This window comes from Lineus longissimus, chromosome 6 (genome assembly GCF_910592395.1).
Source record: "Lineus longissimus chromosome 6, tnLinLong1.2, whole genome shotgun sequence".
NCBI lineage: Eukaryota > Metazoa > Nemertea > Pilidiophora > Heteronemertea > Lineidae > Lineus > Lineus longissimus.
In genome coordinates, this window is record NC_088313.1 from 7142480 (window position 1) to 7166157 (window position 23678).

At 44.0% G+C, this 23678-nt stretch overlaps 1 protein-coding gene across 1 annotated transcript in view; it reads left to right on the forward strand.

Annotated features, from left to right (window-relative positions):
* LOC135489535 (uncharacterized) overlaps window positions 1-23678 on the forward strand; it is a 91255-nt gene that overhangs the window by 62957 nt on the left and 4620 nt on the right. Inside the window, exons 12-30 of the mRNA XM_064774928.1 lie at window positions 544-801; window positions 1244-1354; window positions 2579-2794; window positions 3333-3536; window positions 4149-4364; window positions 4960-5163; window positions 8020-8223; window positions 8641-8844; window positions 11011-11169; window positions 11573-11830; window positions 15340-15450; window positions 15785-15877; window positions 16406-16473; window positions 17028-17109; window positions 17417-17487; window positions 18513-18674; window positions 19278-19329; window positions 19523-21697; window positions 21912-23235. Coding sequence (XP_064630998.1) covers window positions 544-801; window positions 1244-1354; window positions 2579-2794; window positions 3333-3536; window positions 4149-4364; window positions 4960-5163; window positions 8020-8223; window positions 8641-8844; window positions 11011-11169; window positions 11573-11830; window positions 15340-15450; window positions 15785-15877; window positions 16406-16473; window positions 17028-17109; window positions 17417-17487; window positions 18513-18674; window positions 19278-19329; window positions 19523-21697; window positions 21912-23235 — 6172 coding nt within the window. The remainder of the gene's footprint in view (window positions 1-543; window positions 802-1243; window positions 1355-2578; window positions 2795-3332; window positions 3537-4148; window positions 4365-4959; window positions 5164-8019; window positions 8224-8640; window positions 8845-11010; window positions 11170-11572; window positions 11831-15339; window positions 15451-15784; window positions 15878-16405; window positions 16474-17027; window positions 17110-17416; window positions 17488-18512; window positions 18675-19277; window positions 19330-19522; window positions 21698-21911; window positions 23236-23678) is intronic.

Here is a 23678-nt window from a genome sequence, read left to right on the forward strand (position 1 = left end):
TGCAGCTAGCAATTAGATTAGGAGAAATTCATTCTCAACGCTGCAAACGGCAACACTATCACCCTCATGAGATGCTGCATAGCGATCGGACTCAGCCAAGTGGAGCCATCTCGCTCCTCAATTGATGATTACTGACGCGGTCATAAAAACGCATTCCTTTTTTGAGCGCCTGTTACGCAATAACCGTTGATGCTAGAGAGGTGGGACTTTCACCAACAAAAATGCTTGAGCTTCTAGTTTATATTAGTACCAGTTGCTTCCTTTTATGCTGCCTGTTGCGAATTCTATAAGAGATAAAAGTTTGTGGACTTTTTTTAACACCCTGTATCACCGGCCCACTTATTACCCTGCTTGCATTTCCAAAGTCATCTGGCTTCATACGTCTCGTGTCTACATAAGCAATGGCGGCTTGGGCAAGAAATAATGTAATCTTCACGTTTCAACAGGGCTAGGGATTATGACAAGGTAATCGAAATGTGCGCAGAATCATCCGTTCCCATCTTTTAATCAACATCTGGTGCTCATGGATACATTTTCCTTTAGGTAAGAAAGTGAAGCCGCCACCATCCCAGATAACCTCCACGAAGCACGAGGGATCCTATTCAGTCATCAAGAATTTGAACAGAGACCATGCAGCAACTCTAGAGAAGCAAGAAATTCATTCACCCAGGACCCCCGATTTATCTGTCCAGCCACAGAAAAACATTTGCCCATTCATCGAGAAAAAGGAACATTATTCAGGAACTACGGCAGCTACGGTCCATATCATATCAGGGAGCAGAGAACTTCTACCAATAAAAGGTAAAGAGGCATTTCGTTCTGATCATTTGTCCTATCTGACCTTCATACCATGACCCCCTCCCCAAGGAAAAAAAGAACAAAATTATCTGTCACGTCGTACATTATGATATATTTGACCTGTAAAGCGTGCGATTCATTAGTGGCTTTCAATGGGTACTGCAATTGGACTACAATCTTGCACCGCACGTTCCGGCCAGACAGGTTTTTTATACTGTACCGACTTATGTGGCGTATAATAGAAGGGCACAACCAGTCCCTAATCCCAGTCAAAAGAACGAATCAGGCCATGGCAAGGGGTTCTGGGGCGGTAACTAATACTTTAGGAGGTGACGCTTTAACTAAGTTTTTACAGTATATTGGCAGCAACAAGAATACCTCATCAACATTCTCAGATAATATGATAATAGTATCGTCAAACTAAAATGGTGTTTACCTCCTTTAGATGCTGGAGAGCAAGTTGCAAGCAAGGGGCAATACTCCAAAAGGATCTGTTTAGACTCCTCAAAACTGGCTGAAGCAGGGAATTGCAAGCTGACTAAAAGGACGGGGAAACGTGAGTAGCCCTACATGGGTGACTTTTCATGGCTTGATCAAGTTGAACAGGAAACTGTTCCTCTCGGGCTCGTATCACTGAAGAATAAGAGTTAATCATGTGGACGCAAGATTACATTGACGGCTGAGTGCGCTCAATAACCATGTCAAGTTGTATTAATCCCAACTACGACAGAAAGGATTTAAGGTATTTGTAAAATGACACATGATTGAAATTCAGCAAAACCAAGAATGCCCCTAAACATCCCAAATATATCGAGTAATCATTCATGCCCTATACCACCTTGTTCAGCAATACACATAGACCCCCAAATGATTCACAAAGATGACCTGTCTTGCAGCATTATGTAACAATCTACTTCAAACAAAAGGATTCTTGCTGCAAATGCCCAGGGTTTAGACGGGACCGAAATGAAATTTGAACATAATTGACCTAAGGATCCCCTTCAGATGCAGCTAGCAATTAGATTAGGAGAAATTCATTCTCAACGCTGCAAACGGCAACACTATCACCCTCATGCAAGTCCTCAATTAGATGCCTCTCTTAGAAAGGTCCACAAAAATATATCCAAGGCCTACATGTACGTGTTTTGCATTGGCCTGTGTATGTGCATACCCAAAACATGCAGCAGACTTGAATGGTTTGCAGGACGCGTTGCATTACTAGGCCCCTTTAAATTCCGTGGCATTGGACTCCAAGCATGTACATAGGCCCTATACGGCCTGTAATGTACATAGAAAGATCCACGCCTATGGATATGTAAGAACCCTTCCATGAGAGACATCTAATTGAGGACTTGCATGAGGGTGATAGTGTTGCCGTTTGCAGCATTGAGGATGAATTTCTCCAAATCTAATTGCTAGCTGCATCTGAAGGGGATCCTTAGGTCAATTATAGACACGTTCAAATTTCATTTCGGTCCCGTCTAAACCCTGGGCATTTGCAGCAAGAATCCTTTTGTTTGAAGTAGATTGTTACATAATGCTGCAAGACAGGTCATCTTTGTGAATCATTTGGGGGTCTATGTGTATTGCTGAACAAGGTGGTATAGGGCATGAATGATTACTCGATATATTTGGGATGTTTAGTGCATTCTAGGTTTTGCTGAATTTCAATCATGTGTCATTTTACAAATACCTTAATGAACCATCAGGTGGTACGCTCTGATTGAAATGGTCTTGGGGTGAAAAGTCATACCTAATGTATTTGCGCATTTCATTTTAGGTAGTAAATTGGAGCAGAATACTGCTGTCGGACCAAGCTCAGTCCATGAAAGGGCTCTATTGCCGAAGCACTCCAGTCGCCCTGATCAGGCGCAGATACCCCTTACCCCAGTCCTGAAGAAAAAGGAGGATGCATCTGGAACTACGAAGGCTTATGTTAGAACTACAGAGGTCTCCATCGCGTCTGAAAGAACGATAGTCGTGCAGCCAAAAAAATGTAAGTAGCAGTGGTCCATTCATACTGGTACCCATCTGACTCTCTTGGGAAGAAACTTAAGTGGTCTAAGAAATGTCTCAATTAGATAGATAATAGAGTGGTCTAAAAAGGCTCAATTATGTAGATTTACCATTTTCACCTCACCTCTATTTGATCATTTTGTTTCGTCATCAGTTGCATTTGATCAATCTCGTTCCTTCGAGTTGCGTTCACCAATCAACTTAAAGCTGAGATCACAGCAAGATGTATTCCTCAGCAATTGACCATAGGAAGGAGACAAAACATTCATATTTCCCCAGTCTTTAATAAGGCAGGTAATTTATAACACCACTCATTATCAGACCTCGAGCTACCACTTCATGTCGTCATCATTATCTCACCAACAGGGCAATCTCTTTGATCTATAGGCCTAGATATCACAGCATGGGAGTCAGAATTTGAGCGGTGTAGAAATATCGGTTCGATTCATTTTGAATGCTATACGGACAACACTCCTTGGCATTTGTCTGTTGGTACAGGATGATCCATTTATATTTAGGTAAGAAAGTAAAGCCGCCACCATTCCAGACGACGTCCACAAAGGAGGATGGATCGTGTTCCGCCCTGATAAAAACAAAAAGGAAGGATGGAGCACGGCTAGAGAAGGAGGAAATCATTCAATCACCGAGGACCCCTGAAAAAAGGAAACTTATGACTACGGGAGCTCGGATGATATCAGCGACAAGCGATTCCCCTAAGAAAAGTAAGAAACCTTTTGCTGCGATATTTGTCCTATCTGACCTCGCCCCATGTTCATGTAAAAAATGCGCTGTCAAGCCAGTGGGTCATTGGGAGCTGTTCATGCTATTTCCCGATTGCTGAGGGCGCATCACATCAGCTTGCTTTCAATGACAAATGAGGCATAGGCGAATGTCAGGCAGCCTGTATAGGTTCCGGTAGAGAAATTTCGGCGGACTTTGAGTTGACTCTTAAACATTTTGCTTTACCGAGCAATGTGGATGCTGTCAGCATGGCATCCTGGAAACATCTACGCCTGTCACCGCTGAGCTCCGGGTGCGATCCCTTGTCGTTCCCGGTTCTTTCATGTGATAGAGTGGGCGAGCCTCTCTGGCAGCGCAGGTCTCCTCCGGGGGCTCTGGTTTCCTCCTGCATCTCCCTATATTACCTGTTAAACTATTATAATCATGTGGACGCAAGATGACATTGACGGCTAGGTCCGCTCAATAACCATGTCAAGTTGTATACATCCCAAATACGACAGAAAGGATTTAATGGACCATCAGGTGGTACGCTCTGATTGAAATGGTCTTGGGGTGAAAAGTCATACCTAATGTATTTGCGCATTTCATTTTAGGTAGTAAATTGGAGCAGAATACTGCTGTCGGACCAAGCTCAGTCCATGAAAGGGCTCTATTGCCGAAGCACCCCAGTCGCCCTGATCAGGCGCAGATGCCCCTTACCCCAGTCCTGAAGAAAAAGGAGGATGCATCTGGAACTACGAAGGCTCATGTTAGAACTACAGAGGTCTCCATCGCGTCTGAGAGAACGATAGTCGTGCAGCCAAAGAAATGTAAGTAGCAGTGGTCCATTCATACCGGTAACCCATCTGACTCTAAGAAACTTAAGTGGTCTAAGAAAAATGGCTCAATTATGTAGATAATAGATTTGTCTAAAAAGGCTCAATTAGGTAGGTTTACCATTTTCACCTCATACTAGCGTCATCTTTCTTTGAATATTTTGTTTCGTCATCAGTTGCATTTGATCGATCTCGTTCCTTCGAGTTGCGTTCACCAATCAACTTAAAGCTGAGATCACAGCAAGATGTATTCCTCAGCAATTGACCATACGAAGAAGTCAAAACATTCATATTTTCCCAGTCTTTCATCAGGCAGGTCATTTATTACAACACTCATTATCATACTCTCTATTTTAAAGATCTCGAGCTCAACCACTCCATGTCGTCATCATTTTATCTCGCCAACAGGGCAATCTCTCTGTTCTAATGTATAGGCCTAGATATCACAGCAGGGGAGTCTACTGTATAGGCCTAGATATCACAGCCCTAGATATCAGAGTGCAGAAATATTGGTTAGATTTCTAAATTCTATACGGACAACACTCCCTGGCATTTGTCGGTTGGTACAGGATGATCCATTTACATTTAGGTAAGAAAGTGAAGCCGCTAGCATTTCAGAAAACGTCCACAAAAGAGGATGGACCCCGTTCCACCGTGATAAAAACGAAAATAAAGGATAATGTACGGCTAGAGAAGGAAGAAATCATTCAATCACCGAGGACCCCTGAAAAAAGGAAACTTATGACTACGGGAGCTCGGGTGATATCCGTGACAAGCGATTTCCCTAAGAAGAGTAAGAAACCTTTTGCTCCGATATTTGTCCTATCTGACCTCACCCCGCTAATACAATATACTAGCAATAACCCGTGCTACGCACGGAATTGAGATTGGAATGGTATGTTGCAGTGGGTGAATTTCGGGGGGGGGGGGTTCTAAGACCTCTGAAGATGTTCGAGGTCTGAATAATTTGGACACATGTAGGTATGTGTCTCTGAATGATAGAGCCCTGGAGAAAGCAATATGCAGCTGGCCACCGAGAAAACACTGGTTGCTGGAGGTAGATCTCTTGAATCATTGAGTAGTTTTGCTTTCTGTGTGGTGCCTTCGGGGTATCACATTACGACGTTTTCGCCGCAATTAGCCTACCCGTGCTGGGATGTGCAGCAAATTCACACGGCAGCTGATTCAGGCCTAGAATGCTTACAGAGGGGCTTTAATCAGATTAGACACAGCAAAACCCGTTCAAACGGGTCATCCACTACGTCAAAAGCAAGAATGACGTCAGATATACGGAATTGAGGTTCCAGTGTCATCGGGAAGGTACATGTATGTTGCAGTGGGTGAATTCTGGCGGGTTGGCGCTAAGATCTCCCCCTAAAGATGTTTGAGTTGGAACAATTTGGACATGTGTCTATGTGTTTACTAAGAATGATCACGCCCCTGGAGAAGGCAATTCATGCAACTGGCCACTGAATAACACCGGTTACTGGAGGTAGATTCTAATGAATCATTGAGTAGTTTTGCCTTCTGAAACCGCTATTACCCGTGCTGCGCTGCGAATTCACACGGCATACGCGGCCGCAGCCGCAGCTTATTCAGACCTAGAATGCATACATGGGGGCTTTAATCAGAGTAGACACAGCCAAACCCGTTCAGACGGGCGGCCCACTACGTCATAGGCAAGAATGACGTCATATATACGTGTCGTCATGTGCGGCGCTATGGCGATGACGTATTTAAACGGTGGAGACGTCAATTGTTGACATCATTATTTACCGCGGTCCTGTTTTCACCAGTTACGTCATGGCCTAGCGACGCGCGTCGTTAGCAACAAATTTGCGAGAATTGGGGCTGGATCTGCTTCAATAAACGCGATTTGTGTGTCTAATATGACCACTAAGGCATTCAGACCGTCCTCGAACACATCTTGGAGGTAGACTGCTGTATGCTGCGAAATATGTAACGAATCTGTTCGGCGGTTTGGGAGGAGTATTTGCGCGTTACAGAATTGGGCTTAGAGTAAGATAATATAGATGAATATGAAAAATGCGCTGGCAGGTTTCGGTAGAGAAATTTCGGCGGCCTTTGAGTGGATGCTGTCAGCATGGCATCCTGGAAACATCTATGCCTGTCACCGCTGAGCTCCGGGTGCGATCCCTTGTCGTTCCTGGTTCTTTCATGTGATAGAGTGGGCGGGCCTCTCTGACAGCGCAGGTCTCCTCTGGGGGCTTTGGTTTTTCCTCTGCATCTCCCTATATTGTCTGTGAGAGCTACTATAGGCATGTGGACGCAAGATGACATTGATGGCTGGGTCCGCTCAATAACCATGTCAAGTTGTATAAATCCCAACTACGACAGAAAGGATTTTAATGGACTAGGTGGTACGCACTAATTGAAAGGGTCATGGGGTCAAAAATTGGAGCAGAATACTGCTGTCGGACCAAGCTCAGTCCATGAAAGGGCTCTATTGCCGAAGCACCCCAGTCGCCCTGCTCAGGCACAGATACCCCTTACCCCAGTCCTAAAGAAAAAAGAGGATGCATCTGGAACTACGAAGGCTCATGTTAGAACTACAGACGCCTCCATCGCGTCTGAGAGGCCGATAGTCGTGCAGCCAAAGAAATGTAAGTAGCAGTGGTCCATTCATACCGGTAACCCATCTGACTCTAAGAATTGTTTCGTCATCAGTTGCATTTGATCGATATCGTTCCTTCGAGTTGCGCTCACCAATCAACTTAAAGCTGAGATCACAGCAAGATGTATTCCTCAGCAATTGACCATACGAAGAAGTCAAAACATTCATATTTTCCCAGTCTTTCATCAGGCAGGTCATTTAATACACCACTCAGTATCAGACTCTCTATTTTATGTCGTCATTACTTTATCCCAGTCCCAGGAACAGTGACTAGACCAAGAGAGCAATCTCTCTGTCCTACAGTGTGTATCAAAAAAGTATACCCAACTTTAGCCCCTATTTTCCCCGAAACTATATTTCCTCGAAACTATAAAACAATCAGAAAATAAAGTATATATCCTGCATGTGAACGCCAAGGCCGATGTCCTCTTTCCAATGTGACCTTGGTGAATGAGTTGCTGCCACGCGTGACTGAGTAACAAAGCCAGGTTTTGAGTGGTACTAAGTTTTGAACCGTGCCAAATTTACCCATGGGTAAGAAACCACCACCAAATGCAGTTGTTATTCAATTGTCTTCAATTATGGAGAGACATGATAGGTTACGTAACTTTGGAAACACAACCCAAGAGCATTTGAAGTCACTGTGCCACATGACACAGGTCAGAATGGTCCAGCTGTGACACTTTTATTCCCTCCAAAATGACTTGGCATGGCACTGATTTAGACGACGTTCAAATACAACATTGTTGCTCAGTAATGCGTGATGATAAATCAAAGTGTCATTGCCAAGCGGACATCATAGGCTTCCTTAGACATCAACAAGTTGTTTCTGATTATTCTTATTTTTTTGGGGGATTTTAATTTGGGTATACTTTATTTTGATACACACTGTATAGGCCAAGATAAGACGGCAGGGGAGTGAGAATATGAGACGGTTCGATTCATTTCAAATGCTGTACGGACAACACTCCCTGGCATTTATCGGTTGGTACAGGATGATCCATTTATATTTAGGTAAGAAAGTAAAGCCGCCACCATTCCAGACGACGTCCACAAAGGAGGATGGACCCCGTTCCACTGTGATTAAAATGAAACTGAAGGATGGAGCACGGCCAGAGAAGGAAGATATCTTTCAATCATCAAGGACCCCTGAAAAAAGGAACCCAATGACTACGGGAGCTCGGGTGATATCAGCGACAAGCGATTCCCCTAAGAAAAGTAAGAAACCTTTTGCTCCGATATTTGTCCTGTGTGACCTCACCGCGTTCATATGAAAAATGCGCTGTCAAGGCAGTGGGTCATTGGGAGTCGTTCATGTTATTTCCCGATTGCTGAGAGCGCATCAGCCTGCTTTCAATGCAAAATGAGACATAGGCGTAGTTAGGTGCACTTGATTATGTCCCCGCACTAGGTGCCTTTTGCGCTTATGTGAGCAATGTCAGACGGCCCGTATAGGTCCCGATCGGTTGAGAAATTTCGGCCGCCTTTGAGTGGACTCGTTTTTTTACCAAGCAATGTGGATGCTGTCAGAGTGGCATCGGTCCGATTTATTTCAAATGCTATACGGACTACACTCCCCCTGCATTGGACGGTTGGTACAGAGTGTCTTGTGCTAATGGATCCATTTATATTTAGGTAAGAAAGTAAAGCCGCCACCATTCCAGACGACGTCCACAAAGGAGGATGGATCGTGTTCCGCCCTGATAAAAACGAAAAGGAAGGGTGGAGCACGGCTAGAGAAGGAGGAAATCATTCAATCACCAAGGACCCCTGAAAAAAGGAAACTTATGACAACGGGAGCTCGGATGATATCAGCGACCGGCGATTCCCCTACGAAAAGTAAGAACCTTTTTGCTCCGATATTTGTTCTATCTAGTCTCACCGCGTTGATATGAAGCTGAGAGCACAGCTAGGTGTACCTCCAGCAGTAAAGCAGAAATATCAACCTGTGGTAGCCAAAATGCACTTCGGTACGCGGCACCCTAAATAAATAAATGAATAAATAAAGCAGAAGTAGTACACACCATTACTATGCGAGTCTTTCATCAGACGGGAGGCATATCAGTTTCCATCGTTGCACCTGTCTTATTTGTAAACACTTTGTTACGGCAAAAAGAACATTACCATTGCATTTTAGGTATGTTTCTTTATCAAATAGGCGCCGCACACCGCCATCACAAATGTTGTAGTTGTGCAACTCTTTTGCGTTATAATGAGCTCTATTATTTTGCCTATACCACCTTTTATTGTGGGGCCGTAACATATTCTGGGATCGTTCAGGTGATTTCCCCTGATCATTAGGATTGACAAGCGCTAACACACTGTCACTGATATCCCGGGGGCGGGGGGCGGGGGGGGGGGGGGGGTCACAGGATACACACCCCCGGGTCGTAACTTCAAAATGGTTCAGATCCCATCCCAAACCACTACGTTTTCCCACTCGACCTTGGTTGACAATTGCTACACCACTGCTACTGATTTCCCATGGGCCATCGGGGGGGGGGGGGGGGGGGGGGTTGCTGCTGGGATCCCATTCATTTTATTACGACTCTCGTGCTATCTCACTGGCATCATGTGTCATGCCTGCAAGGAAGTGAAGCTAGCACATCACTAGACAAGCATTTCATATTTGCATATGACCGTCCCCATAACAATAAACCAAACAAATGGCTATGCGATAGCACAAAGTGTCATGTAATGAAGTATGAGAAAGTGTATGACAGCGTGGACATCCCTGTTTCACCTCGAACAATACGACTTAAGCCAAAATAATGGTGAAGCGACAACACGAATGACTCAGCTGTCCACCTAACTTGTGAACCTGTGTGAACAATTGTAACACTTGTTCGATGAACAAAATTGGCAAAACCTATCCAGATAAGGGGATAAATGCCTTATCAATGATCAGCACTGGCAGTCTGACGTGTTGGCTGGAGATGAGGACCGATTATTGTTGGAGGCATTCCGAATAAGTGAACCAAGTCCAATCATTAAATAGACGTGTAATGCTTAATCAGTTTCAGGGACTAAAGGAATTCAGTTCTAGCCCTAAAACATACAACTCCTAATCACCCTTTGTCATGGAGAGAGATGTCCAACTAACTCGCAACAATAAGAGAATGTCTACCTAATAACTCATGAACCTGTGAACAATGATAACCCTCGTTCAAATCAACACTCGTTCTGTGAACATGATGGTATTTACAATGTAATGACAACAAATCACATGATTGACGGATTTCCACCACAACAGTATGAATTTCTTTGGCAAAATCAACCCATGCTTGACCCCCTTGTCTCCATGACTGAGATGTCCACCGAAATCGCAACAATGGTAACCCTCGTTCAATGAACAAGATATCAAAAGTGCATGTCGGACGGATTATTTCCTTCCACCTCACCGTTACGACTTTCTTTTGCGAAATCAATCCAGATAAGGATCTAAATGCCCCCCCCCCTCGTATCTCCATCTCCATGACAAAGATGTCCACCTCGCAACAGTTGGATTTCCAACTCAACCGTACGACTTTCTTTGACAAGATCAACCCACTACATTTTTAGCTATAACCATTCATGAATTGAAAGCAAAAAAGCACATACCGGTGTGACAGCGGATATAGTCCCCCTGGAGTCATAGTCCGGTAGCATTGTATTTGATCAATTAAGCAGCATGATCTATTGTACCGCTAACCCTAACCAAAACATTTAGCAATGCGGGCTATTGTTACACGTACTATCAGCCCTAGGACTACTATCCCTTGCACACCGGTATCAAAGCCAAAATAATGGTAATACGACGACACAAGGTACATGTTTATATCCTATCAATTACTCATTCGATGAAAATATTGGTCAAAATCAACCAAGATATCAATGCAAAAATCAACCAAGAAATAAATGCAAAAAGGTAACCAAGCCGCATCATTAAAATATAAAGTCTCCATGACAGAGAGTGTTACCGACTTTCTTTGGCGAAGTTCATGGACACATGCCATTGCATTTCAGGTATGAATGCCAAACTACCAAAACGCCTGGACGGAGCTACCAAGGGCAATGCTTCAGGAATGAGGAATGCTACCACCGTCCACATGACTAAGGTCCACACTTCTCACTATTACATGGCGCCGGAGATATCAGCAGTTGTGCAACCAACGCTTATGAAATGTAAGTGGCATTGTTATAGTTAAAGTTACAGTTTTCGGGTATAGTCAGATATTAACTGCAGCAGAGGTTGTTATCATTAACCCCGGTCTATTCCTGAAACCTTTCACAGCAATTCCCAGACCAGCAGCTCATGGTGCCTGCTGTTCCTGACCAGCCCAACATTAATTTGTGTTTCAATGACACCTTTGGATTGGAAGACGCATTGGTAACCTTCGTGTTTTACCGATAGCAAAACTACTGTCCTATCAAAAACCCAAAGGGAAAATTAAACCCAAAGGGAAAATTAATGACCACCTGCTTGTTAAGACGAGTATTCAATTACATAGTCTTTTCGTCAAAATGTAATTTCGAGATGTGGAATTTGATTGTCTGTTTTTCAAATATGCTTGCCGTTTAATTCCAGGTACAGATATCAAACCATCACTTACCACACAGGGTAATACCGATTTCAAAAATCAAAACAACAATGTCAAATCCTGTTCAGCACAGGACATTGCTCTGTTACAAAAGAAAAGAAAAGCATCTGCCCAAGCACAGAGACCCAATGCCCCAAAGAAAAGGAAAGAGGTACCGGAATCAACAGAGAATTCGGCTAATATCCGCACTCATCAAGTCCCCATTGCACCCGAAATGTCAGCTGATGTGCAACATAAAAAGAAATGTAAGGGCAACTTTTGTTCACCATTCCTCATCATATTCACGTTGTTTCGATGCTAGTTTCCATTTCATAGTGACAGGTATCGGATCAGGATAGAAGGGAGATCTTTCCAGCATTATAGAAATTAACCCCATCCAAACCAACACCATCTTTTGAGGAACCCCCCCGAATGAAAATTTGAGTTTATAGCGTTTTCAGGACTCACCTCACATTTCTGTATAACTAGTAGTGGTGCCAGGGCCCCAAGTTGAGAAAAAGTGGGTCACGTCATGACGTACTTTTGCATTTGAGCTTATAGCGTTTTCAGGACTCACCTCACATTTCTGTAAACCCAAACCATTGAATTAATCGCATAACAATCAATGCAAACAGTTGGCTACTTTGGACCAAGATTATCGATACATGTTAAGACGATTGCTCCAAACGAACGGCAAAGAACGCTAACGACGTAGATCATAATATATCTATAATCTCTCAAATGGATAACATCTTTACGTTTCGGTGACAATGCGAATACTCACTAAAATCATGAGAAAGAGTCCAAGCATCCCTTAACCTGATACTATGAGATAACAATAGCAGAATACGATTGACGTCGATTTCGTGGAAGCGTGATACCATTTCGGATGATAGTGACTCATCAGGCCTATGAGCAACAGTCAGCTGATAGTGATGACACGAATCTGCATCCGTGTCGGGTGGTACAAAGATGCTGGGCTAATTAGAGTAAATGAAACTGTAAACCCATTAAACTATCTATAACATTTAAAACCCTTCTGAACATTCTCCCCCTCCTGATATGACAATATCAGCATGATGAATGATAGAAACAATGCCAGTCCAAAAGCAAATTTTGACTCTCCATAAGACGTTCATGCTGGCAATTGGTAACGAAGAGTTCACGATTTCTTCATTTATAATGATAGTTGAAATGTTCGATAATCCAAACAGTCGGCATTCATAGAAAGGAAAGTCTCTCAGATAACCTAAGCGTGGCTTGACATCTTTCTCGGTCGACAGGCGTCGTAACCCCGACGAAGGGAGGCGAAACGGGTGCTACACTGTGCCCAACAGTGCCCCGTAGGCTGACTAGGGGAAGGAGAAGCCTTAATTTCATCCTTAAAAGACGGGTCATAGACCAAGTCTACCTGTTACCCCATAAGTTCATGACGAAGTTTACGTATCCTCGAAGTGATCTTATACACGGCGAACGGGTATATCCAGTTTCCAAAACAAAGTTAATGGTGAAAGGCACGATATCCATATCCTCGGAGTAGGCCACACTAATTTTAGCAGTCGATGGTGGTTGGATTTGCATTCTCCTATTCCACACGGTCTACTTCTTTTACAGTCGGCTCCTCTGTGGTTTCCAAGGCACCTAAAGCAAAGATTTAGCCCTTTGGCTTTATCCCATCGTAGGTTAACATCCATGGCTTTGAACGTGTCACATACCCATACCCCGTGCTGACCGCTACAAACCTTGCACTGTTTCTCGTTTATCTGGGTCGTGGTAACGAACGTTTTTGACGACGCAGCTTTATCTGTTCGGGGATGACTTTCCTTGATTCCCTGGATGGTCTCAGCGGCAGTGGTTAGGAATTCGGACTCATCATTGATGAACTTTCTCAATGTTTCTACTTTCTGTTCTAATCTGTACTCCGAAATCCACCGGTGATACTTAGCCAGTAAGCCTTCACTCAGCTTGCGTTGTAGTGATATGTAGAGGGACCCACTACCTAATTCTGCTGCTTGTCCTCCATCGATTAGATTTACTACCAGAACATCTAGCAATTCTGAAAATCGCTCTAGGTCCTGGCAATTACCGTCTCGGATCTGCCGAAATCTCTCTAACTGTTCAAGTCTTAAAGTGATTTGTCGTCTCTTACCGCCATATTTCCTTTCGAGCCTGTCCTTGGCCACGTCGTAGGCAGCAGCCGAATGTCCCAAGCCTTCAATTACTTTAAGAGCTTCCCCTTGCAAGCTGTCCCTTAATCGAAGCAGCTTGTATTCTTTTGTAGTTACTGCATTGTCGACACAGGCCTTGAAGGCTGCGTTCCAGCTTTCACTCCTCTTGTTACCGGCAAACTTTGGGACTGGGACTCTCGTTAATAGTCTAGATGGATCAAATCTGACCGGTGGTTCAGTCGCTGCATCTGGGGGCGTTCCTTCTAGCAGATTGTACAAAGATGCTCCTGGGTGCGGAGTAGGAGTCGAATAGTAATGAAGCGGAAACCTCTGCTGCTGTGTTGGCAGTCCAACTGGCGAAAGAAAAGGCTGCTTTGATGCCAATACGGGCGGCTGTGGCATCATAGCGGGCGACTGTATCGTCAAGTGTCAGGACTGGCGGCTGTGGCGACATAACGGGCGGATGCGGCGTCAGGATTGGCGGCTGTGACGATTCGAACACTCGAGCTTCTACATTATCGTGATGTGGTGGATTTTCCTGACGTGGCGTCGGCTTTTTGTCCGCTTCTTCCTTGAGAGACATTCCAGGGGCCCCAGTAGCTTCATCACCCTTAGCTTCGTCACTCGTGGCCTTTTCTACCTTGGCTTCGTCACCTGTACTATCGTTATATTCCGAAGGTTCCGCAAAGCTGACATTTCGTCTGGCATGCCGGGGTGGAGGCAATGTGGTGAGGCTGGCCTCCATCCTCCTAATTTCTTCTCGCGTCTTCTCAAGTTCATCCTCCAATGACTTATAATTGAAGTGACGATCAGTTTCTAGGCCTACACTTTCAAACTGAGGGCTATGCATATGTGACGAGAGTTGGGACTTACTTAATTCACGCCGCTGTTTCATGTAGTCGTGTGCTACTTGTTCGGCTAAGTCATATTTGTTGGCGATCTCGTCCATCTCGTCATCAAAAACGGCTGCCTTTTTCTCCAGGCTGGATCCGGAGCCTCGGCAACGGTCGGTATATTCCGAATATGTCATGTACACATCTTGGTATATTCCGTATAAAGTATCCAATCGTAATCGAATATCCGCATTTGTACGTTTATGTCGAATTCCGAAAACAAACGATCCATGCCTTTCTCAAAGGCTTTTCGAATACGGGAACGCTCACTGACAAAATCCATCTGTACAACTGCGCTCTGCTACCAAATGTTAAGACGATTGCTCCAAACAAACGGCAAAGAACGATAACGACGTAGATCATAATATATCTATAATCTCTCAAATGGATAACATCTTTACGTTTCGGTGACAATACGAATACTCACTAAAATCATGAGAAAGAGTCCAAGCATCCCTTAACCTGATACTATGAGATAACAATAGCAGAATACGATTGACGTCAATTTCGTGGAAGCGTGATACCATTTCGGATGATAGTGACTCATCAGGCCTATGAGCAACAGTCAGCTGATAGTGATGACACGAATCTGCATCCGTGTCGGGTGGTACAAAGATGCTGGGCTAATTAGAGTAAATGAAACTGTAAATCCATTAAACTATCTATAACATTTAAAACCCTTCTGAACAATACATGCTCCTAATTCGTTTTCAGATGCTAAAGTGAAGGTTGCGAGCAAAGGACAATGTTCCAAAGGGATCAGTGCAGACGCTTCAAGGCCCGCTGAAACGGGAAAGTCCATGCGCACCAAAAGGTCGAAGAAATGTGAGTACCGGAGTGACATGACCTGTTAATAATAAGTATTTCTTCAATGCTGAATGGCGAGGTTACATCTCGTAGCACAGCCCAATATTCAATTAATTACTGAAGACTGCAATGAAACGATCTTACGCCTGCAGCAAAGCAACAATCAAGGCTTCCATCCGTCAGTGGATGGGACAAGCCTTAAAGGAGCATTGTATTCGATGCAGAAAACTGTCAAATAGGGGCCCCGTACCCCTACCCCCACTCATGCATTGAGACATGGTTTGGTAACATGGTTTGCTTTTGTGCATTTTGCATTTGTTTTTATAAAACACACTTTCTCACTATATTGCAGATGCCGAACAGGATGTTGAAAGCAAAAAGGGGAGAATCAACGAGTCTCGTAATACCCATCAGTCTAAACGAACTGATAAGACAGAAAAACAATGTGGGTATTAAATTTGTCTGTGGTGATTCCACCTATCCCGAAATGGTGGGTTTGTGAGAGTCGTGTCCGACCCCGGTCTTTCCCGGGCTTGAGAAAACCTGCTCGCGTTCACACGTTGGGATTTTCAGTACATGTTCCTTTCACATCAATCAATGATCGAGGGCTCTGATGGATACAGTAAGCCACAACTTGAGAAGCAACACACTATTTAATCAACCAGAACCACAGTATCTTACCAGCCACAGAATAAACACCTGCCTTGTTTCGAGCCGTCTGGATGCATGGGCCTCCTTCATGTTGATTGACCGGGTCTCCTGTTCATTGACGTAAGGTGATAAGACACCTGATTCATCAGCCAGCAATCGACTCCGATTATGATGTTGTTTTTTTCAGTTCTTTGCGTGCTTGTCCCCTTCACCAAGAAAATCCAGCTGCGTTACACAGAATATGATTACTACATGTATAGTCTGTTTTTTTTTACTTTCTCGAGTCTGACCGAGTCCTAACACTTCATTTTGATCGTTGCAGTTGATGCTCTTATGCAGCCAAGGGTTGTGAATCTACTAGGAAGCGTCACTGATGGTTCTACTATTGATGTAAGTTGACAAGGAAAGTTCACCAACTGATCGGGAGATGTCATGGTTGTTCCATTCAAACTCTTTACCAGAAAAAAGCCCTCTCCCCTTTCCTCATATTCTATCTCCTCCTCTTCCTATCCTCCCCTACCACTCCAACCTCTCCGGGCCAATTCCCATGCCTCATATTTTTTCCCCTTTCCCGACATTGTCTCTCGCTCTCCAACGGCCCCAGGCGAATTAAACCTTCCCAGCCTTCTCGATGTGGGCGGAGGGGGGGGGATAAATGACCCTTATGACAAGCAGCTCCTCATGGTAATCGTTTAGTGCAACCCCCGAGGTGCAACCGTAAAAAAGCAAGACGCGCCTAAATATTCGGAAAGGGAAAGACAAGGCGAGAGAATTGAGAGGGTGGAGGGCCTGGGTGGGGGAGGGAGAGTTGGCACTAGAGACATCTCGTCATAGTGCCAAAGTCTCGTAATGAAAGTATTTCTTGAGAATCATCTTATCATGCTTATTGCTCTGATGGTTCAAACATGAAAGACATTACAGAATCAGCGATTCACTTTTTTTAGGATGTGGGCAGCCAGCAACAAATGAAGGAGATGGACAGCAGGCAACAAATGACTTATCATTTCGAAGAAACTGCCGAGAAAGGTGAGGTCACTTCTACCTAATTCACAAAAAAACGCCAGCAGGAGGGGGGGGCAGGGAGCAAATCATATGTCGACCCAAACAGGTCCAGGATCTTTCGATGATAATGCCTTTGATGAGAAACGCACGGGGAGAAAGACAGGCTACTGCATGGTGACATGCAAGATATTCTTTCCTGTAGCTAATTTAGCTCTCGATAAGTTGTTTCTGATATCCGCTAGTCAAAGATAGATAAAAACGAGAGGGCGAACAAAATTACTGATTGCGGGAAATTTCATGTCTCTCAAAATTGTGGTGTGTTTTTTTTCAGTTTATGCTGTAATGCAGCCAGTTGTTGTGGATTTGTGTAGGAGCTCTGACGGTTCTTCTTTAGAGACTGATGTAAGTATGTTACTTTGCTCTGCCCCACCGCAATTCTACAAATTGAGGGGTCAAAAGAGCATGCGTTCCCCTTTGAATCATAAAGTGCCCAAAAAAGTATTTTGCATTTACTAGGTCGTAGTAGGTAACAAAGTAATCTTCACTTCTACTCTGCTGAACACATCAACGCTATTTAGAATCCACAAACCTTAACCCTTTCTCGAAATATGTATCAATAATGTGACAAATGTTACAATCGGATGACATTAAAACTACTAACTGGCTCCACTATTTTAGACATACATAGCACTCTTCCTTAATATATTGACTTCAGGAGCATTCCATTTTATAAACATGTGGTAGGCCTATTCATCTCCAATCTCTCCTGAATTACAATGGGCACAAAATCGTGCAGTTCGATCTCTCTTTCTCAATATCAAAACAAAACGCGTGTAATAGCCATACAATATCATCCCTTATTTTGGTGACCAGATGGAATTAGAGAGGTTGATCTGAGAACGAAAACGAATTCAGCTACGAGCACCAAAATCAAAATGGCTCATAACCAAATTATGAAGTCGCATTCCACATTAATATAAGTACCGGTACACCTACAGCGCGAGGGCTTATCAATATGGTGAAACGTCAAATCGCTTCCTTCCTAGATTGTCTGGAACCGGTGCTAATCGACCTCGTACTGTAAAATCCACTTTGTCTCGCACTTCCAAATCCTCACCCTGGGTTACTGAGTACTCAAAGGCCTAGCAGACCCCTATTATAAGATCTGGGTAGATTTTATTTTGCAGAATACAAACCTTGTGAATACAAGAAGGTATACCCATCAAATAACATCCACCCAGTTGCTCGAAACTGATGCCAATCACACCTCAAGCAACCAGGTTCAAAACTTGGAAGTGTCGAGACAGAGTGATTTCTACAGTACGTCGTTCTCGTTCTCGGAAAACATCTTAATGCCTCCATTTCTGGATATTCTTGCATGAATGAACCTTGATTGTGTAAAACCGAAACCTTGTTCACTTCTTCAGGTTATATATCCAATTGTCACCTCTACCCATGCCAAAAGACAATGCGGAAGTGAAGACTGTACCATCGATTGTCCGATCATCACCTCTACCCCTGCCAAAGGACAATGCGGAAGTAATGAATTTACCATCGATACAACAGCTAACAAGGCCTTTTGCAATCAGGTAACTGTTTAGATTACAAGCAACGAGCTGTGCGAGATAGAGACCTTCGCGCACAAACGGAATAGGTTATTTGTGACAAATAATCCCTTGGCCAGATCCACACTCTATTCCCTTTACAAGAATGCTCTTTATAGGATTTAACCGTTTAGGCCATAGGACGAATCTGAAAAAGCTGCTAGAAATTGTTTAGGCCAACACACTCAGGGACCACCTGAAAATTGGTGTGTAGGATAATTGAGGGGTGCCCTTTCTGAATATAAGTTTTTCTAGTTCGTAAATGTTCACATTTACGGTAAATTAACCCCTTTCTTGACGGGGCGCTCAAAAACCGATACTAAGTTCTTTAGACTATTCCTTAGCCCTTTTCTGCACCAAAACACAATACATGATGGTCAGTAAGTTGTACAGCTAATTGCAGATGAACATTTATGTTATTTTAGACTAGTTGCTTAGTGTGCATTCTTGTAAAGGGAATGATGTTTCTTTTTACACGGAGTACGCAGGCGGGACTGAAATGTGTAAAACTCAAATCCATCTCCTGCATGTCTACTTTCCACGGGTTCACCTTAACCTTTCCCAATTAAGTATGTTAATTTATTTCAGGACGAGAGTAGCCGACTGATGGCATGTATCTTGGAGGAAACCACGGAGAAAGGTATGTTTTCAGTTGTTACCAGCTAGATATATTTTATGTTCACGGGGTAACATATTGTATCCCCAGGTCTCAAGCAACACTAGCCTACATCTGAAATAGGGACTACACTACGATTGGTCCATGGAAAAGACAAGCATCTTTCCACACGTCACTTAGTCAGCATGATCCTAACATAAAAACATTACCATTTCAGATACTTACACGTGCGGGGGATGCAAGAGAACCTTTAACGACTTAGATAGATTCATAGCACACAAGCATACGCTGTGTAGGGGTGATAGCAAAAACGTTCCAAGTATTGTCTTGAAAGAAGAGAAGAGCGCTGACGAGGGTACAAGGCAACCAACTCAAGAAAACACGCATCTGCTGTCATGGGTGGAGAGGAGTCAGCCTGATGGTCAGGAAGGAATGACAAATCTGCAATTATTTGTGGGAAGAGGCCAGCCAGATGGCCAGGAACGAACTGAGAAAAAAGGTCACACCACTGCAAGTGGGGGAGATTGTCATGACGACGGAGATTTTGTTTGCATGCGATCCTTCCAGTTGCAAGTGTCATTTGAAGATGAAGATGATTCAATTATTGGGCAAACCGAGCACGAATCTAATGAGGGGCGTATATTGCAGGAATTAACAGATGAAAATGCAGATCGACACTCAACAAAGGGGGCTGGGGGTCTAGTGCAGGAGCCAACAGAGGAAGATGCTGATAAAAAATCAACTGTGGGGAGTCTAGTACAGGAGCCAACAAAGGAAGATTCTGATCGACAATCAATTGAGGCGAGTCTAGTGCACGAGTCAACAGACGGAGATGCCGAACAACAATCAACAGATGGGTCAAAAGATGGGAGTCTAGTGCAGGAGTCAACAGACGGAGATGACGATCGACAATCAACAGAGGGGTCAAAAGATGGGAGTCTAGTGCAGGAGTCAACAGACGGAGATGACGATCAACAATCAACAGATGGGTCAAAAGATGGGAGTCTAGTGCAGGAGTCAACAGACGGAGATGCCGAACAACAATCAACAGAGGGGTCAACAGATGGGAGTCTAGTGCAGGAGTCAACAGACGGAGATGACGATCAACAATCAACAGATGGGTCAAAAGATGGGAGTCTAGTGCAGGAGTCAACAGACGGAGATGCCGAACAACAATCAACAGAGGGGTCAACAGATGGGAGTCTAGTGCAGGAGTCAACAGACGGAGATGACGATCAACAATCAACAGAGGGGTCAACAGATGGGAGTCTAGTGCAGGAGTCAACAGACGGAGATGACGATCAACAATCAACAGAGGGGTCAAAAGATGGGAGTCTAGTGCAGGAGTCAACAGACGGAGATGACGATCGACAATCAACAGAGGGGTCAAAAGATGGGATTCTGATGCAGGAGTCAACAGACGGAGATGACGAAGATGCTGATCAACAATCAACAGAGGGCTCAAAAGATGGGAGTCACGTGCAGGAATCAACAAACGGAGATGACGATCGACAATCAACAGATGGGAGTCTAGTGCAGGAGCCAACAGAGGAAGATGCTGATCAACAATCAACAGATGGGAGTCTAGTGGAGGAGCCAACGGAGGAAGATGACGATCAACAGTCAACAGATGGGAGTCTAGTGGAGGAGCTAACGGAGGAAGATGACGATCAACAATCAACAGATGGGAGTCTAGTGCAGGAGCCAACAGAGGAAGATGCTGATCAACAATCAACAGATGGGAGTCTAGTGGAGGAGCCAACAGAGGAAGATGCTGATCAACAATCAACAGATGGGAGTCTAGTGGAGGAGCTAACGGAGGAAGATGACGATCAACAATCAACAGATGGGAGTCTAGTGGAGGAGCTAACGGAGGAAGATGACGATCATCAATCAACAGATGGGAGTCTAGTGCAGGAGCCAACAGAGGAAGATGCTGATCAACAATCAACAGATGGGAGTCTAGTGGAGGAGCTAACGGAGGAAGATGACGATCAACAATCAACAGATGGGAGTCTAGTAGAGGAGCAAACGGAGGAAGATGACGATCAACAATCAACAGATGGGAGTCTAGTGCAAGAGTCGATAGATGGAGATGACGATACTCAGGAATCAACAAATGGAGATGCTGATCGACAATCAACAGAAGGAAGTCTAGTGCAGGTGTCGATTGATGAGGAATCAACAGAGGGAAGCCTATGGCAGGAGCCAGATGATGGGGAACCTGACCGCCAATCGACAGATGGGAGCGAACTGCAGGAATCAAATTCTGTTGAAGCAGATCATCAATCAACAGAAGGGAGTGATTCAGAAAATTTAATTGACGAGGATGCCGAGAAGAAAAAAGAGTGTGTATCAGGACCAGGCGATGTAAAATCCAAGTATCCATCAGGTTCGTATTAATGTCCACTTACAGAAATTGAACTTTACGCTCTTGGAAGTTTTTGGAACTATCTGATCTTCCTTTACCAGAATCTCAGCAACTGATTTTAAAGATGCAGGAAGACATAGGGAATGGTGTTTGGAAATATCGAAACCACGATAAATTAGAATGACTGCTGCATACTACCTCTCAAAATCTCGAAAGTGAATAATTCTCTTTGCAGTGACGGTTCCTGGGTTTCGTAGAAAAGAAGATGGTTCCAGAAACTACGATAGACGTCATGCATGTTATTACTGTGGACGGTTGGTGGCAAAGATACGAAGGCATTTAGAACAGTGTCATGGAGATGAGGTGGAGGTTATTCGCATCCTTGCATTAAATGACAAGCAAAGAGCGTCTAAAGAGATTGAAAGGATTCGTTTGAAAGGAAATTTTAATCATAATATCAATGTGCTGCACTTAGGGGAAGGTGAACTCATAGTCTCGAGGCGTCCAAGTGGTAGGCGCAATGCTGATGAATATCTGCCATGTGTCCACTGCTTGGTATTCCTCCATCAGGATGAAGTGTGCAGGCATGCAAAGATATGCCAGTTCAATCCGGGCTCAGCTGCCGCGGCTGCCGATGATGACATAGATGATGACGATGCCAATGACAACGACACTCACCAAGACCGTGTGCAGTCATCAAAGGTGCAAAGTCGTATTTTCCTGGATGCTGCAACAATTGGAAATGACGGTAGTGCGGCTGAATGGTGTCAGCTTAAGGAAGCGGTTATCTATCAGATGCGACATGACACTGTGGTATCGATAATTGAAAAAGATTCCCTCATAATGAAGTTTGGGGTGATCTTGCTGAACAAACTTGGTCACAAAAAGCGAAACATCATATCTCAGCGTCTGCGTCAGCTAGGGAGATTCCTTATTGCCTTCCGTACATTACACAATGACAACTTCATCTCCCTATCTGAAATATTATGTGGGAAACATTTTGATGTCGCAGTGAAAGCAACTAGGGAGCTTTGTTGCGTGAGTAAGGAGACAACAATGACTGGTGTAAATCTATTGGACAGTCCGAGCATTGGTCTCCACATCGGACATACGCTGAGGAAGTGTGCGCTGGTGAAACACGGTATTGGGTTAAGGAGAATGGACAATGCCATGGTTGACGAAGCTCAAGTATTCCTCCAGTTGTTTAATGCCGAGTGGACTGAATTAGTATCATCTCATGCACTACAGAGTCTCAAGGAACGTAAATACAACAGCGTTGAACTGATTCCTATTACTGCCGATTTAATTAAGCTGCGTGGGCATCTTCAAAAGATTTTGCCTGAACTTGAGACAGATCTCCAGCAGAACACATCACCAGCTTCATGGCGAAAACTCGCGGAGGTCGTATTTTCAATCGTGACATTGTTTAACAAGCGGAGAGGCGGTGAGGTCGCAAGGATGCACCTATCATGCTTTGTTGAGAGGCCAAAGTGGAAGGAACATCGAAACGAAGACATCCTATTATCACTCTCTGCACTTGAACTGAGGCTGATGGACAGGTAAGCGTTTTTCGTCACAAGCACATAGACCCTCTAAAAGAATAGACATGCAACTAGGCTGTATCGGCCACGTGACCAACCCAAGCACACTTGCTGATGTTTCCGAGGGGTGTTTTGCACCGTGAGTTTCCACGCATGATGTTTGTGTTTTTTTAACAATGTTTGTCTCGCTCGCTAGTATTCGTCTGATCATTTTCTTTTGCAAGTTCATTATGACTTTGCTCAATTTTTCGCGGTTTTGACAAAAATGATACCTTTTTTGTTCCCTAAAGAGAACGCAGAAAAACATCAAATCGTCCTGGAAAAGTCCCAAACGCTGTCACCAAATTTCACCTACAAAATCTCTTATTTTTCTGCACAAATGATTAGCATAACCAATCACAGTCTAATTTATTTACCCTACAACTGGGTCATTATCGAATTACTATGGCAATTTTAAATAA